Raw genomic sequence first — 12,662 nt, 5'->3', positions numbered from 1 at the left:
TGAACCAAGCCAGCTCCAGGAAGTCCTACTTGTTTTGCTTCCATCTTAAACTGAATCATACATCCCTAAACCCCTAGCATTTTAGTAAAGTTTCAAGTTTAAACTGAAGAAAACCAGATGTTGTTCCATATGTGATGAGGCACCTCGCTGTCTACAACCCCCTTTGCATCCTAGATCTGCTCATGGGTCTGGGAGAGCACCAAGCCGCACCAAGAGGCGAGGACAGGGACATCTCAGGACTCAATTTCCATGTTTTTCTTTAACAAAAATCTAGTTTCTTTTATTGAACCATGAAAACCGTAAGCATTTTCCCAGCAGGGCATCTTGCCTGTTTGTGCTGTTTGGTTTTTGAAAAGGCTTCTGGCCACAGGGCTGGGGTTGCACCTGAATAGCAGGGAACCGATGAACGTGCCAACCAGGCAATAGCTTCAACAGCGACTGTGGATGGAGAAGAGGGGAGATATCCCATGTCCTGATCCCTGAGCCCTCCATGCATCCCTGGAAGCTGCACCATGGATGGAGGGCAGGGGTATCACAGCTTGCCTCAGACAGCTGTATGGGTGGCCAGATCCACGCCATGTCATGAACCTCCCAGCACAACTGCCCTGTCCATGGGATCTTCCAGGAGGAGGATGGAGGGGCTGCTTTTGCCTAGGACTGGGGCAGAAGCCTTGCACGTTGGGTGCGGGGGGGTCTCTTGCTCTCTTGTAGGGGCCAGGTGTGTTAGAGGGGAAGAGATGGAGCTCTGGGCTCACTCAGGCCCTGAAGGTTTGACATGATGGCAGCCCCATGCTCCCCAAGCACTGCCGTCTTAATATCCCTGTTGTTCTCTGCCCTCAGGGGAGATCATGGCCACATGCACCCTGGACCACATCTTTTCCTTTTGTCCCCAGTTGCCTGGCTCCAGAAAACCCTCGCCCGTGCTGGCCACCGCTCTATGCCCCTCAGCCATGGCATTGGGATCTCCATCCTGCCCCCTCCTGCCTCCAGCGGCACTGATGGGCTGCCCTTACTCCTTCCTGCAGGAGGCTGGGTAGCCACCCTGCCACCCCTCTGTTGCTGGCCTGAGGTTGGATCCAGGTGCATGCCTCCTGGGAAAGCGGGGTGGAGGTCTCAAGAAAATGGTGGGGTTAGATCCTGTGGCCCTAGAGGAAGGTACCAACAATCCTCTGGGCTTTCAGCTTGTCCCCCGAGGAGCTACATGGCACCCTGTTATAAGTGCATCTTCAGCCTCGGGCTCCCCGAAGTGGGTTGATAACTTGAGGCAGCATCCACCTTCCTTGCATTGGCCATGTCCCCTCACCACAGCTCCCGACAGAGGCCTCTGCTAATGGGTGCCAGGTGTGTGGCGCTTATGGAAGAGTACCAGAGACCTCCATCATCTCCTCTTTACTTTGGCATCTTGTCCTCAGCACCTCTCGCATGCCATCTGTGCCGCAGCCTGCCGGCCTGGCCGTGGACGGTGGTCACGCCGAGAGCTGGCTCTCCTCCCAGCTACAGGGGTGTAGGCTAGAAGCAGAAGGAAGCAAACAGGCAGCCTTTGTGAAATGCAACCACCTTTCCTGATAAGATGGGGAATAAGCCCACAAGTTTCATCCTGACACTCTCTTTGCACCATCAGAAGCTTGGAAGAGGAAGTCTGGGACCTCCCTCTGATCCTGCCGTGGCCCAGGAACCAAGCCAGGTTGTGCCCCCCCAGCTCTTTGCATGGTCAGCTCCCCTAGGAACATCCTCAGACTCCCCATGACACTGCTACCTTCAAGGGAGGGCTGCCTCCTGACAGAACGGGGCATGGACGTGAACCTCTCCATGGCCCATCTCCTCCCAGGTAAGCACAGGGACTGCCAGCTTGTTCCTTCTCCTTGAGGGAGTCTCACTGCATCGCCAGCAGGAGCTGTCTACATGGACAAGGGGCATCCAAGAACAGCCTTTTAGCTTCTGCAAGATGACTTGCAGAAGCAAGTCATCTTGCTTCTGCAAGGAAGGGAATCACCCTTCCTTGCAGAGATTCTGCAAGGGAATCACCAGCTCACAGGGGTCGGGGGAGAAGCTAGGCATCCCTTTGAATGGGAGGCAAATGCTTAAAAGCTACCTCAACTTGCATGTGCAGCCACCTCATTCCTGAAGACCTGGAGCTGATGAATGTGGCTCTTGCCTGGTGGGGGCCTAGTCGTAGGATCTCCACGCCAACCTTGGGCACACCCATGCCGTGACCTTCCACCACCACACTTGCTTGGCATTGGTGGGTGAACACTGGATGATCTTCCCATCCTACATCCTCTTTCCACCCGGAGTGGGAACAGCAATATAAACTCATAGAAAATGAGGGTTGGAAGGGACCTCAGGTCATCTAGTACAACCCACTGCTCAAAGCAGGACCATCCCCAACTAGATCATCTGCTATCACTACCTGGCCACCTCGATCAAGTGCTGGGATTGAAGAACGCCACACAGAAACTAGGTTGGGATGCCCAAAAAAGGTGCACAACTAACCCATCAGTGAGGGGGTCTGAAGTGCCTGGGACCCGATTCACGAACAGGTTTTGAACATCGGTTCCTCCTCCGGCTCCTGCAATGCCCCGGCAGCAGTGGGGTCCCTGAGGCTCTCCGGCTCCTCCTGCTCTTTGGCATAGTCTGCTGTTCTGCATCTGTTCTCGCCCATCGGGCATCCAAGTTATTGCTGGTATGCACAGCACGGCTGTCACTGAGGATGCGGGCCAACTCCCTGTAAAAGGGCATGGTATATCGGGAGCCCCCGCCGCTCCGGTTCCTGTCCCGGACCTTCTTATAGCAGTGCTGCATCCACTTCGTTTTGGTGCGGCACTGCTCCCAGTCCCGGTGGTGGCCCCGTGCGGTCATTTCCAGGGCAATCTGCTGGAAGACCTCCTTGTTGCGGTGGCTCTTGCGCAGGGCTTGCTGGTTCTCCTCCCTGCCCCAGATGGCCAGGAGGTCCCTCGTCTCCACCTGCGTCCAATTAGCAGATCGGCTGTAAATGGTGGAGGGGGACGGAGCTGGTTCCAACACTGTGCCTGTGTTATAAAAACATAAGAAATGCCAGAGCGGGTCAGATCAATGGTCCCTCTCCCCCAGGATCCTCTCTCTGACAGTGGCAGCATGAATGCTTTAGAGGGAGAGCAGATGAATAGGGTATAGCTATTATACCCTCCCCAGCATCCATCATTGTTGGTTGAGAAAATCCAGAGGAGACATCCATTTAACAGCTATCCATGGATCCATCACCCAGGAAATTGGGTACAGCCAGCAGAGCAGGCTGAGATAATGGAGGACTGCATACAAGCAGGAAATTTATAGCTATTCATTTTGCCAAGGAAAACTCTAACCCAAGTGATCTCTTGCTGGTTCAAAGTGACAGAATTGCCGGATAAAGTGGCATTTCTCCCCCTAGAAGAATAATGCCTGCCCTTACCCCCTGAAGCGAAGGGAAAGGCTCCTGGGACCGGGGAAACATCCTGGTTCCTGTTGGGGAATGGGGATTTGGATAATTTGGGGGAGAAAACAGGACACAAAAGCAGCTGTGGGGGCGGGGGGAAATGCCCTGACTTATTTTTCCCCCAACTTCCTCCTGAAACTTTCTAGGCTTGGGGCTGGGTAGGAGGTAATGGCCCTGGTTTCTCATGCCCTTGGCTGCAATCATTCCTACAACTCCTGTTGCCTTGAAAAATGGGTGAGGAGTCTGGTCCATGGGGGGAGGTTTGTTCTTGGCAAGCCAGTAACAGGAGATGCCGTCCTCAGAGATGCGATAAGGGAGGCATGAACTTCGGGAGCCCTGTAGTGAGGAGGTGTGAAGTGCTCCGTTACCTGGGGCTGGTGCCTGTAATTTGACTGGAAAATGCTAGGGGAGCATCAGGGAGTGAATGCACAGCAATTATCACCATGACCCCTGGGCTTTGTCCTCAAAAGCATGGCTTAATCCTGCCCCCAGGCAGCACACCATATTATTTAACCAACTTTAGAGCAGAGATGTGGGGTGAGGGCACTGCTGGATGAACACATTGAGTTGCCCCCTACCTATTCCTGGGTGACAGGTCCATCAATGTGCTGGGGAACCCACTGTATGGTCACCACCCAACCCGTGAGCACAGCAGGCCCTGATCCACCTGACAGCATCACCCCTCTACCCCCGAGTCAAAACCTGCTGGGGTGGGCATCAGTATTATATGACCATGCAGTGCCGATCTAGAAGTGCCAGAGGACAATTTGCGCGTTTTGTTTCATTGCTGTGGTGCTGGCATGAGCCTGCATTAGCATGTGGAGGCTTACCAACGTCTGTGGTGGCCTGAGAGCTGGGTGCAGTCCTCTCACCACGAGGACCAGGAAGTATTGGTAGGGGGAGCTGGCCTGGTGGCATGGGCTGAGAGGTGCCCATCAAGGAAGGAGAAAGCAGCATTTTTGGTACATATGTGGGGAAGGAGGTCTCCAGGTTGGGAACGAGGCTGTGATCTTCCGGGGTTGAGGGCCGTGAGGGGAAAGGGACCATTTTTGGAGAAATCTGTGATTTGGATGGTGTAGTGTCATCATCTAGGTCTTGTGGCTCAACTAGGGTGTCATTAGAGTTCTCCCCAGGGCTCTGCTCTTCTGCGTCTTGGACCTGGTTCAGGAGCAGATCCTGGGATATCGATTCCTCCTCTAGCTCCCACCAAGCAGTGGCTGCAGTGGGGTCTCCTAGGCCATCCTGCTCTTCAGGGGCAGCTTCCAGCACTGGGCCTGTCTTCCGACACCTGGTGGCAAAGGTGTTGCTGGAATGCATGCCGCGGTCCTCACTGAGGATGTCGGCCAGCTCCCTGTGAAAGGGCATGGTGTGCCCGGTGGCCCCACCACTGCAGTCCTTCTTATAGCAGTGCTGCATCCACTTCGTTTTGGTGCGGCACTGCTCCCAGTCCCGGTGGTGGCCCCGTGCAGTCATCTCCGCGGCGATCTGCTGGAAGACCTCCTTGTTGCGGTGGCTCTTGCGCAGGGCTTGCTGGTTCTCCTCCCGGCCCCAGATGGCCAGGAGGTCCTTCGTCTCCTCGTGCGTCCAGTTAGCAGACCGGCTGTAGGTGGTGGAGGGGGACGGAGCTGGTTCTGACATTGTACCTGTGTCATGAGAAAAAAGTGCCAGACTGGGTCAGATCAACAGTCCATCTCCCCCAGTATCCTCTCTCCAACAGTGGCAGCAGTGGATGTTTTGGAGGGAGAGCAGATCAACAGCGTATAGAGCAATCTATCCCCTCTTATACCCTCCCTGGCATAGGCGAGGTGTAAGTGCTGAAAGTGCGGGGGGCACAACTCTGCCCGGCAGCAGCGGTGGCGGCACATTGGTCGAGCCAGGCTGCAGCCTCATATCCCGCTGTTGATGCAGAAACCACAGTGCTACTGCTGCCAGGCCCTGGCTCTGGCCAGGCTGCAGCCCCATGCCCCGCTGTTGGCACAGAAATCTGGGGGGGGGGGCACATGCCCCTCCAACACATCGCCTATGCTCCCTGACACCGACAATCATTAACGTGGAGCTGGCAGAGGATACATCCCTTGACTGTTCAGTTTAAAAAGCTATTAATGGATATATCAGCGAGGAAACTGTCTCGTCCCTTTTTGAAACCGGTCGTTCAATCTGCCTCTGGCACCTGCTATCGTAATTGATTCCAAAGGTCGACTACACGCTGCATGAATAATGACTTCCTCCCTTTCAATTTATACTGGTTTCCTGCTCATTTCAGTGGGTGCCCCCTAGTTCTCATAGTCTGAACAACAGATCCCTGCTCACTTAGGCTGTCAAGTGTTCGGTTTGGTTCTTGCTGTGGGTGAGATGCAGAGCAGACTTCCCTTACAAATATTAAGATCCAGTCATCCACCTGATGCGGCATCAGGTAAGTGCAGGATTTCCTAGCTGTGCAGGTCTTGCAACAGAAGGCAAACGAGGCAAGTGGCAAAGGGAGACAGCCCTTCAGCACCGAGGGCTTGGCCTGGCTGGCCCTTGGGCTGCGCTGGGCGTAGTTACCTCCGTGCTTGGATTGGGTCCTGGAATCACAGAAAAGTATCTGGAAGGGACCGTAGGAGGTCACATAGTTCATTCCCCTGCCTGAGACAGGATCATGCCTCTCTCAAACATCTTGAGCAAGTCCTTTTCTAACTTCTTACTAAACTACACAGGTGCCCATTGCCAAACCACCAAGCAGAGCACCCTAGAGCACTGCAGGGAAACCAGGAAGAACAATGGTGGTGAATGTCCTACTGCTGCAAGGGCTATTAAAACACACCCAAGAGATCCAAGAGCAGGGCCCTGTTCCCAGCTATGGAGGAAAGCAGACCTGCACAGTCTGTACCAATCTGACCAGTGGTAAAATCCCTTCCCAAATATAATGCTAATATAATAAAAGGCTGAGTCTGTGTGTCTGTCTGTCCATAACGCTTTTGCCCAACTGCACACGCGCTGCCAAGAGGGTGGGCAGCGATGGGCTGCACGGGCCCCAGTTTGCACCACTGCCAGGGAAGCGTGTGGTGGTGGTGAGCACGCCCCGGCCACCTGAAAAGCATGGCTGCCTGACCCTCCCTGCCTGTCTGCACTGGCCAGGGGGTCAGATTGTCTAACAAGGGACATCCAGCTTTTTGTCCCAGTAGGAGCACTGGCACAGCCCAGTCAAAATTTTTAGCTTTGGCTACAGCCGACCCCAATGCTACTAAGGAAGCCAACCCACCCCTTCTCTTGCCCTTGGTGAAAGTCATTCCCACAACTCCTGTTGCCTGGCAGATGGGTCTGGCATTGGGATGAGGTTGTAAGGAGCAGAGATTTCTTCTTAGCAACCTAGTTAGGGATACCACCCTAGCAGGGCACTTATTTATTACAAAGTGCCCCATTAGATGCCTATATGTGTCCTTGGATGCCAGGGGAACACCAGGGAGTAAATGCACAGAAATCATCACCGTGGCTGCTGTACTCTGTTCCCTTGAGGACACGGTTCATTCACTCTCCCAACCAGGACAGCATATTCTGGATCAGTTTTCTGGATTAAGATTTAGGGGCAGTGTGGGGGAAGGGGCAGGTTGGATGGCCACCCATGAGTTGGACCTTATAGGTACAGGAGAAATGGCGGGGGAGGAAGATCTGGTGGAAGGGGTGAGGAAGGACTCAACCTGTTGTCACCACCTGATACTTCAGCCACCTGCTAGCGCCACCCACCCCACTCAACAGCACCCAAGTCGAAGCCAGGCCTGGTGTCCCGAGGAGATGGGGTTACAGTGTCAGCAGCAAGCAGTGCCCGTCTAGCAGGGGTATTGGCCCTGCTCAGATGGGCATGCCAATGGGTATTCCTCTATCCCACTGGCATGATAATGTGTCTGCAGATAAGCGTGGAGCCTTACCCGTGTCCGTGCTGGCCAGGGGGTCAGATACGCCTCCTAGACCCAGTGGTGAGGGGACTCTGGGTGTGCACAGCTGGCTCGGTGACACGGGCTGCACGGTGCCAGGGGAAGGAGCCCAAAGCAACCTCGTCACAGATGGGGAAAAGGGGGACCCTGGGTCACCAGCTTCACTGTGATCCTCTGGGGTTGACAGCAGCGGAGGGACAGGGACCATTCCTGAAGCCATCGATGACCTCGACAGCGCAGCATCGTCGTCCACATCTCGCGTCTCTACCACGGTATCGGTAGAGTTGTCCTGCTCCTCCGAATCTAGGAAATGGCTGGAGAACAGCTCCTGAGACATCGATTCCTCCTCTTGCTCCCACCACGTGCTGGCTGCAGCAGGGTCCCCGAAGCCATCCTGCTCTTTGGGGGCAGCTTCCAGGCCTTTGTGCATCTTCACACACCTGGTGGCAAAGGTGTTGCTGGAATGCACGCCGCGGTCACCACTGAGGATGCGGACCAACTCCCTGTAAAAGGGCATGGTATATCGGGGGCCCCCGCCGCTCCGGTTCTTGTCCCGGACCTTCTTATAGCAGTGCTGCATCCACTTCGTTTTGGTGCGGCACTGCTCCCAGTCCCGGTGGTGGCCCTGCGCGGTCATCTCTGCGGCGATCCGCTGGAAGACCTCCTTGTTGCGGTGGCTCTTGCGGAGGGCTTGCTGGTTCTCCTCCTTGCCCCAGATGGCCAGGAGGTCCCTCGTCTCCTCATGTGTCCAATTAGCAGACCGGCTGTAGGTGGTGGAGGGGGAAGAAGCAGGCTCTGACTGTGTGCCTGTGTCAGAAGAAGAAAAGAAGTGCCAGATTGGGTCATCTTCCCCAGTATCCCCTCTCTGACGGCAGATGAACACGGTATATGTAAAACAGTCTATCCCCTCTCGTATCCTCCCCAGCATCCACCTTTAATCCAGAGCTGACATCCCTGCCTGTGCTGTTTAAATAGTTATTAATGGATCTATCACTCAGGAAATAGATTTGCCCCTTTTTGAAGCTGGCCGTTCAATCTGCCTCTACCACCTCCTGTCATAATCTGTGCCTCCTGGCCCATGTTGGGGGAATGGAGAAGATATGGGGTAGAAAACCAGGCACAACAGCAGCTGCGGGTTAATGCCCTTGACTTTTTTTCCTGACTTCCTCTAGAAACTTTCTGGGCTGGAGTCCCTGGGTCAGGGCAGGAGGTAATGGCCCTGGTTTCTCATGTCCTTGGCTGCAGTCATTCCCACAACTCCTGTTGCACTGCAGATGGGTGAGGAGTCTGGCGGTGGGGTGGGGTTAGGGGAGCAGAAGTTTTCTTTTGCAAGACAATGTGGCCCTCAGTGGCATTAACCGAGGAGGCCGCTAGCATTCGAGGTCCGTAGGGAGGAGATGTGACGTGCGCCACTATCTGGGGCAGGTGCCTGTAAACTGCCTTGGAAAACCCAGAGGAGCACCAGGGAGCAGATGCACAGCCGGTATCACCACGGCCACTGCGCTTCGTCCCCAAGGGCATGGCTTGATGGTGTGCCACCACCCAGCATACTATGCTGTGAAACCATCTTTGGGGGAGGTGTGGGGCAGGGAAATGGCAGGGTGGGACGTGCATGAGATGACCCTTATAGGCATGGGAGAAATAGTAGCGGGGCATAAAAAAACATGGTGGTGGACCCATTTATCATCACTCAACCCTGCAGTCCTCAGGGAACGGCTACAGCCACAACCCTGGGGCAACCTCACGGGTGTTGTTCAGTTGCCCCGGGGCTGGCATGTGCCTGCGGTAGAAGATGGAGACTTACCAGTGTCCACGGTGGTCTGGGAACTGGTCGTGTTCCTCTTGCTGGTGAGACCAGGAGGCGTGGGCACGGGAAGCTGGCTTGGTAGCACGGGCTGCAAAGTGTCCCTTGAGGAAGGAGAATGGAGCATCTTAGGCCCATGGATGGGAAAGGACATCTCCACATCAGCAATTTCACTAGGATCATCCAGGGTTGAAGGCAGTGTTGGGGAAGAAACCATTTCTGAGGTCAGCTGAGACTGTGATGGTGCGGCATCATCACCCTCATCCGGTGGCTTGACTGTGCTGTCACTGGAGCTCTCCTCCATCTCCTCTTCCCCCGTTTCTTGCACCTGGTTTGTAAAGAGTTCCTGGGACATCGATTCCTCGTCAAGCTCCCACCACGTCCTGGCTGCAGCAGGCTCTCCCAAGCCCTCCTGCCCTGCATGCTCTTCAGGGGCAGTTTCCAGAGCTGTGCCCACCCTCAACCAAAAAGGGTCAAAGGTCTTCCCTGAACGGACACCCTTGAGGATGCGGGCCAGCTCCTTGTAAAAGGGCATGGTATATCGGGTGCCCCCACAGCTCCGGTTCCTGTCCCGGACCTTCTTATAGCAGTGCTGCATCCACTTCGTTTTGGTGCGGCACTGCTCCCAGTCCCGGTGATGACCCCGTACGGTCATCTCCGCGGCGATCCGCTGGAAGACCTCCTTGTTGCGGTGGCTCTTGCAGAGGGCCTGCTGGTTCTCCTCCTTGCCCCAGATGGCCAGGAGGTCCTTCGTTTCCTCATGCGTCCAGTTAGCAGACCGGCTGTAGGTGGCAGAGGGGGAAGGAGCTGGTTCTGATATTGAGCCTGTGTCAGAAGAACATAAGAGGTGCCAGAGAGGGTCAGATCAATGGTCCGTCTCCCCCAGGATCCTTTCTCTTGGCCAATGTGGATGCTTTAGAGGAAGAGCAGATGAACAGGGTATATCTAGAGCGCTCTGTCCCCTCTCGTACCCTCCCAAGCATCCACCATCATTGGTTGAGAGGTGGCAAAGGATCCATCCCAAACTGTTCTGATTCAAAGCTATCCCCCTAGAAACTGTCTCGTCCCCTTTTGCAAGCAGCCATTCACTCTGCCATAAGGAGCTCCAGAAGTTAATGGTGCACTACATAATACAATAAAAATCACACAATCATAGAAAAATAGGGTTGGAAGGGACCTCGGGAGGTCACATCTAGTCCAACCCCCTGCTCAAAGCAGGGCCAACCCCTCCCACATCATCCCAGCCAAGGCTTTGTCTAGCTGGGTCTTCAAAACCTCCAAAGATGGAGACTCCACCACCTCTTGAATCTAATACTTGCTAATCTTTGTTTTAAACCTGTCTCCTGCTAAGTGCAGTGGGTGCACTGTGGGTCTCCTCATCTGGGATTTGGTGAATAACCATTGCCTAGTCACTTAGTCTGTTGTTTGCTTCCTGCTCTGGGTGAGACATGGGAAAAAACCTCCCTCTCTGTGCAGCCCTTCAGCATAGGCTGGGGAAGGTAAAGGGGCTTGGCTTGACCAGCGGTTAGGTTGTGAGGCATCATGGTTAGCTCTGTGCTCAAGTGAAGCACTAGATGGGTCTGAGTCATAAACAGGGATCCTGGTTTTCTCCGATTAATGCCCCCCCAATTTTTGGATTGAAAAAGTAACCCCAAATCCACATTTTTCCATGATTAAAATGAAACATCATAGAAAAATGTGGATTTTGGGCTACTTTTTTAAATGCAAAATTGAGGATTTATTCATAAACTGGCTCCCTGGAGCCAGAGGGATGAGGGGGAGAAGACCAAGCATACCTGGATGTTGTATGAAGCCACACAAGCAGGAAGTGTACAGGCATACGTTGTGCCATCAGAAACTCCTGGGGAGGAGAGCGCTTCCTGATTGGGAGACCTTTCTCACGGATGTGCCACGTTCCTTTATGCGGGACCCCATGAATGCCCAGACCCCTGCATTTTCTCCTGATGGGTGGGCATTTATCCCACTAGATATGTAAGGTCTCACTTTACTCTCTAAGGGGCGAAAATGGGAACAAGTCCCCTGGCCCAGTTCCACGTCAAAAGATCTAACTTGCCTGAGTTTTGCATGGCAGAACACATACCTGCATGATTTTCCTTGAAAGAGAAGGCACCCTACAGTCCTTCAACTTCCCAGCATGCATTACTCCATGCCTGGCCCTCCCAATGGCTGCAGGGGTCTGGTTAGTGACTCACACCCAGTTCCATTGCTTAAGCCCAGCATGGAGTTAACCATGACCCCTCCTGGCCAAGCAAGCCAAGCCTCTTACATGGCATGTTCAATCCTAGGATCATAGAGAAGCGGGGCTGCAAGGGACCTTCAGAGGTCCCATCTAGTCCAACCCCCTGCCTGAGGCAGGATCAGCCCTATCCAACCAGCACGCCCAGAAGCTTGCCGAGGGTGACCTGGGGGAAGATCCCAACCCAACCTGGCCAGACCCACCAGCTGACCAAGCGTGCACCAGAGAGTCCCACCCCAGGACTTCTAGCAAAGACTGCATAATCCCCTCGCCCCTGCGACTGTTTCCCTTCCCCGTGACTGTGCTTTGCAGTGTCAGGGGGCAGGAGCTGGGCTGCCGAGGGGGACGGTGTGTGCATTTTCACTTAAGTGGTGGATGTCTTGGAGCTTCCACCCATGCTTTCCTCTCATCTTCTCCAGGAATCACCTTTCAGAAGCAGCACCCCCAGACCAAGCAAAAGGGATTAGGGAGTGAGTGGAGTGGTATTGGACTTGCTTTGGTGCTGGAAGGGACAGACAGGCTCTGAGGTAGGGGGGCAATTTGGATCCTGGTATTGAATGAGTGAAGTAGTAGAGTCATAGAGAAGCTGGGCTGGAAGGGACCTCCAGAGGTCACGTAGTCCAACCCCCTGCCTGATGGTAGGTACAGCGGGGAAATGCCCCTGACTTTTTGTTTCTGACTTCCTCTAAAAACTTTCTGAGCTTGGGGTGGGAATCCCAGGGTCGGGAAGAAGGTGAAGTCATTGTTTTCTATTGCCCTTGGTCATCCCAACAACTCCCGCTCCCTTGCAGATGAGCAAGGATTCTGGCAGTGGGGGGGATTGGGGAGCAGGGGGTTGTTTTTGGCAAGCCAGCAACAGGAGATGCTGCCCTCAGAGGTGCATGAATGCAGGGCAACAACATATTAGAGCCCCACAGGGAGAAAGTGTGACGTGAGCCACTATCTGGGGCTGAACTACCTTGGATAATTTCAGGGGAGCACCAGGGAGTGCATGCATAGCAATAATCACCACAGCCACTACACTTTGTGTAGGGCATGGCTTCATTTGCACCCACCAGTGTACCCCATAACAAACTTGGGTTTTGAGGGGACATGCAGGGCAGAGGGATGGTCGGATGAATCCACATGAGTCAGCCCCTACAGCCACAGAAAAAAAATGGCAGGGGATGTCATGGGAAACATGGTGAGGGACCTGTCTTGTTGTCACCATGTGACATCTCAGCACAGCAGGTCCTGAGC

General features: G+C 54.3%; 1 protein-coding gene across 4 annotated transcripts in view; it reads right to left on the bottom strand.

Moving 5' to 3' along the window:
• The window catches only part of LOC102369102, a 46,804-nt gene continuing 34,142 nt past the window's right edge, over positions 1-12,662 (bottom strand). For all 4 annotated transcript variants that reach the window (XM_025194822.1, XM_025194824.1, XM_025194823.1 and 1 more), the window contains 5 exons: positions 9,167-9,991; positions 7,357-8,169; positions 4,282-5,094; positions 2,494-3,029; positions 1-1,509 (listed from right to left, as the gene is read on the bottom strand). In XM_025194822.1, coding sequence (XP_025050607.1) covers positions 2,497-3,029; positions 4,282-5,094; positions 7,357-8,169; positions 9,167-9,991 — 2,984 coding nt within the window. In that variant the 3' untranslated portion in view covers positions 1-1,509; positions 2,494-2,496. The remainder of the gene's footprint in view (positions 1,510-2,493; positions 3,030-4,281; positions 5,095-7,356; positions 8,170-9,166; positions 9,992-12,662) is intronic.

This window comes from Alligator sinensis, unplaced genomic scaffold, assembly GCF_000455745.1.
Source record: "Alligator sinensis unplaced genomic scaffold, ASM45574v1 scaffold363_1, whole genome shotgun sequence".
NCBI lineage: Eukaryota > Metazoa > Chordata > Crocodylia > Alligatoridae > Alligator > Alligator sinensis.
The sequence above is the reverse complement of the archived record's forward strand: the minus strand, read 5'-3'. Positions and strand labels throughout refer to the sequence as shown.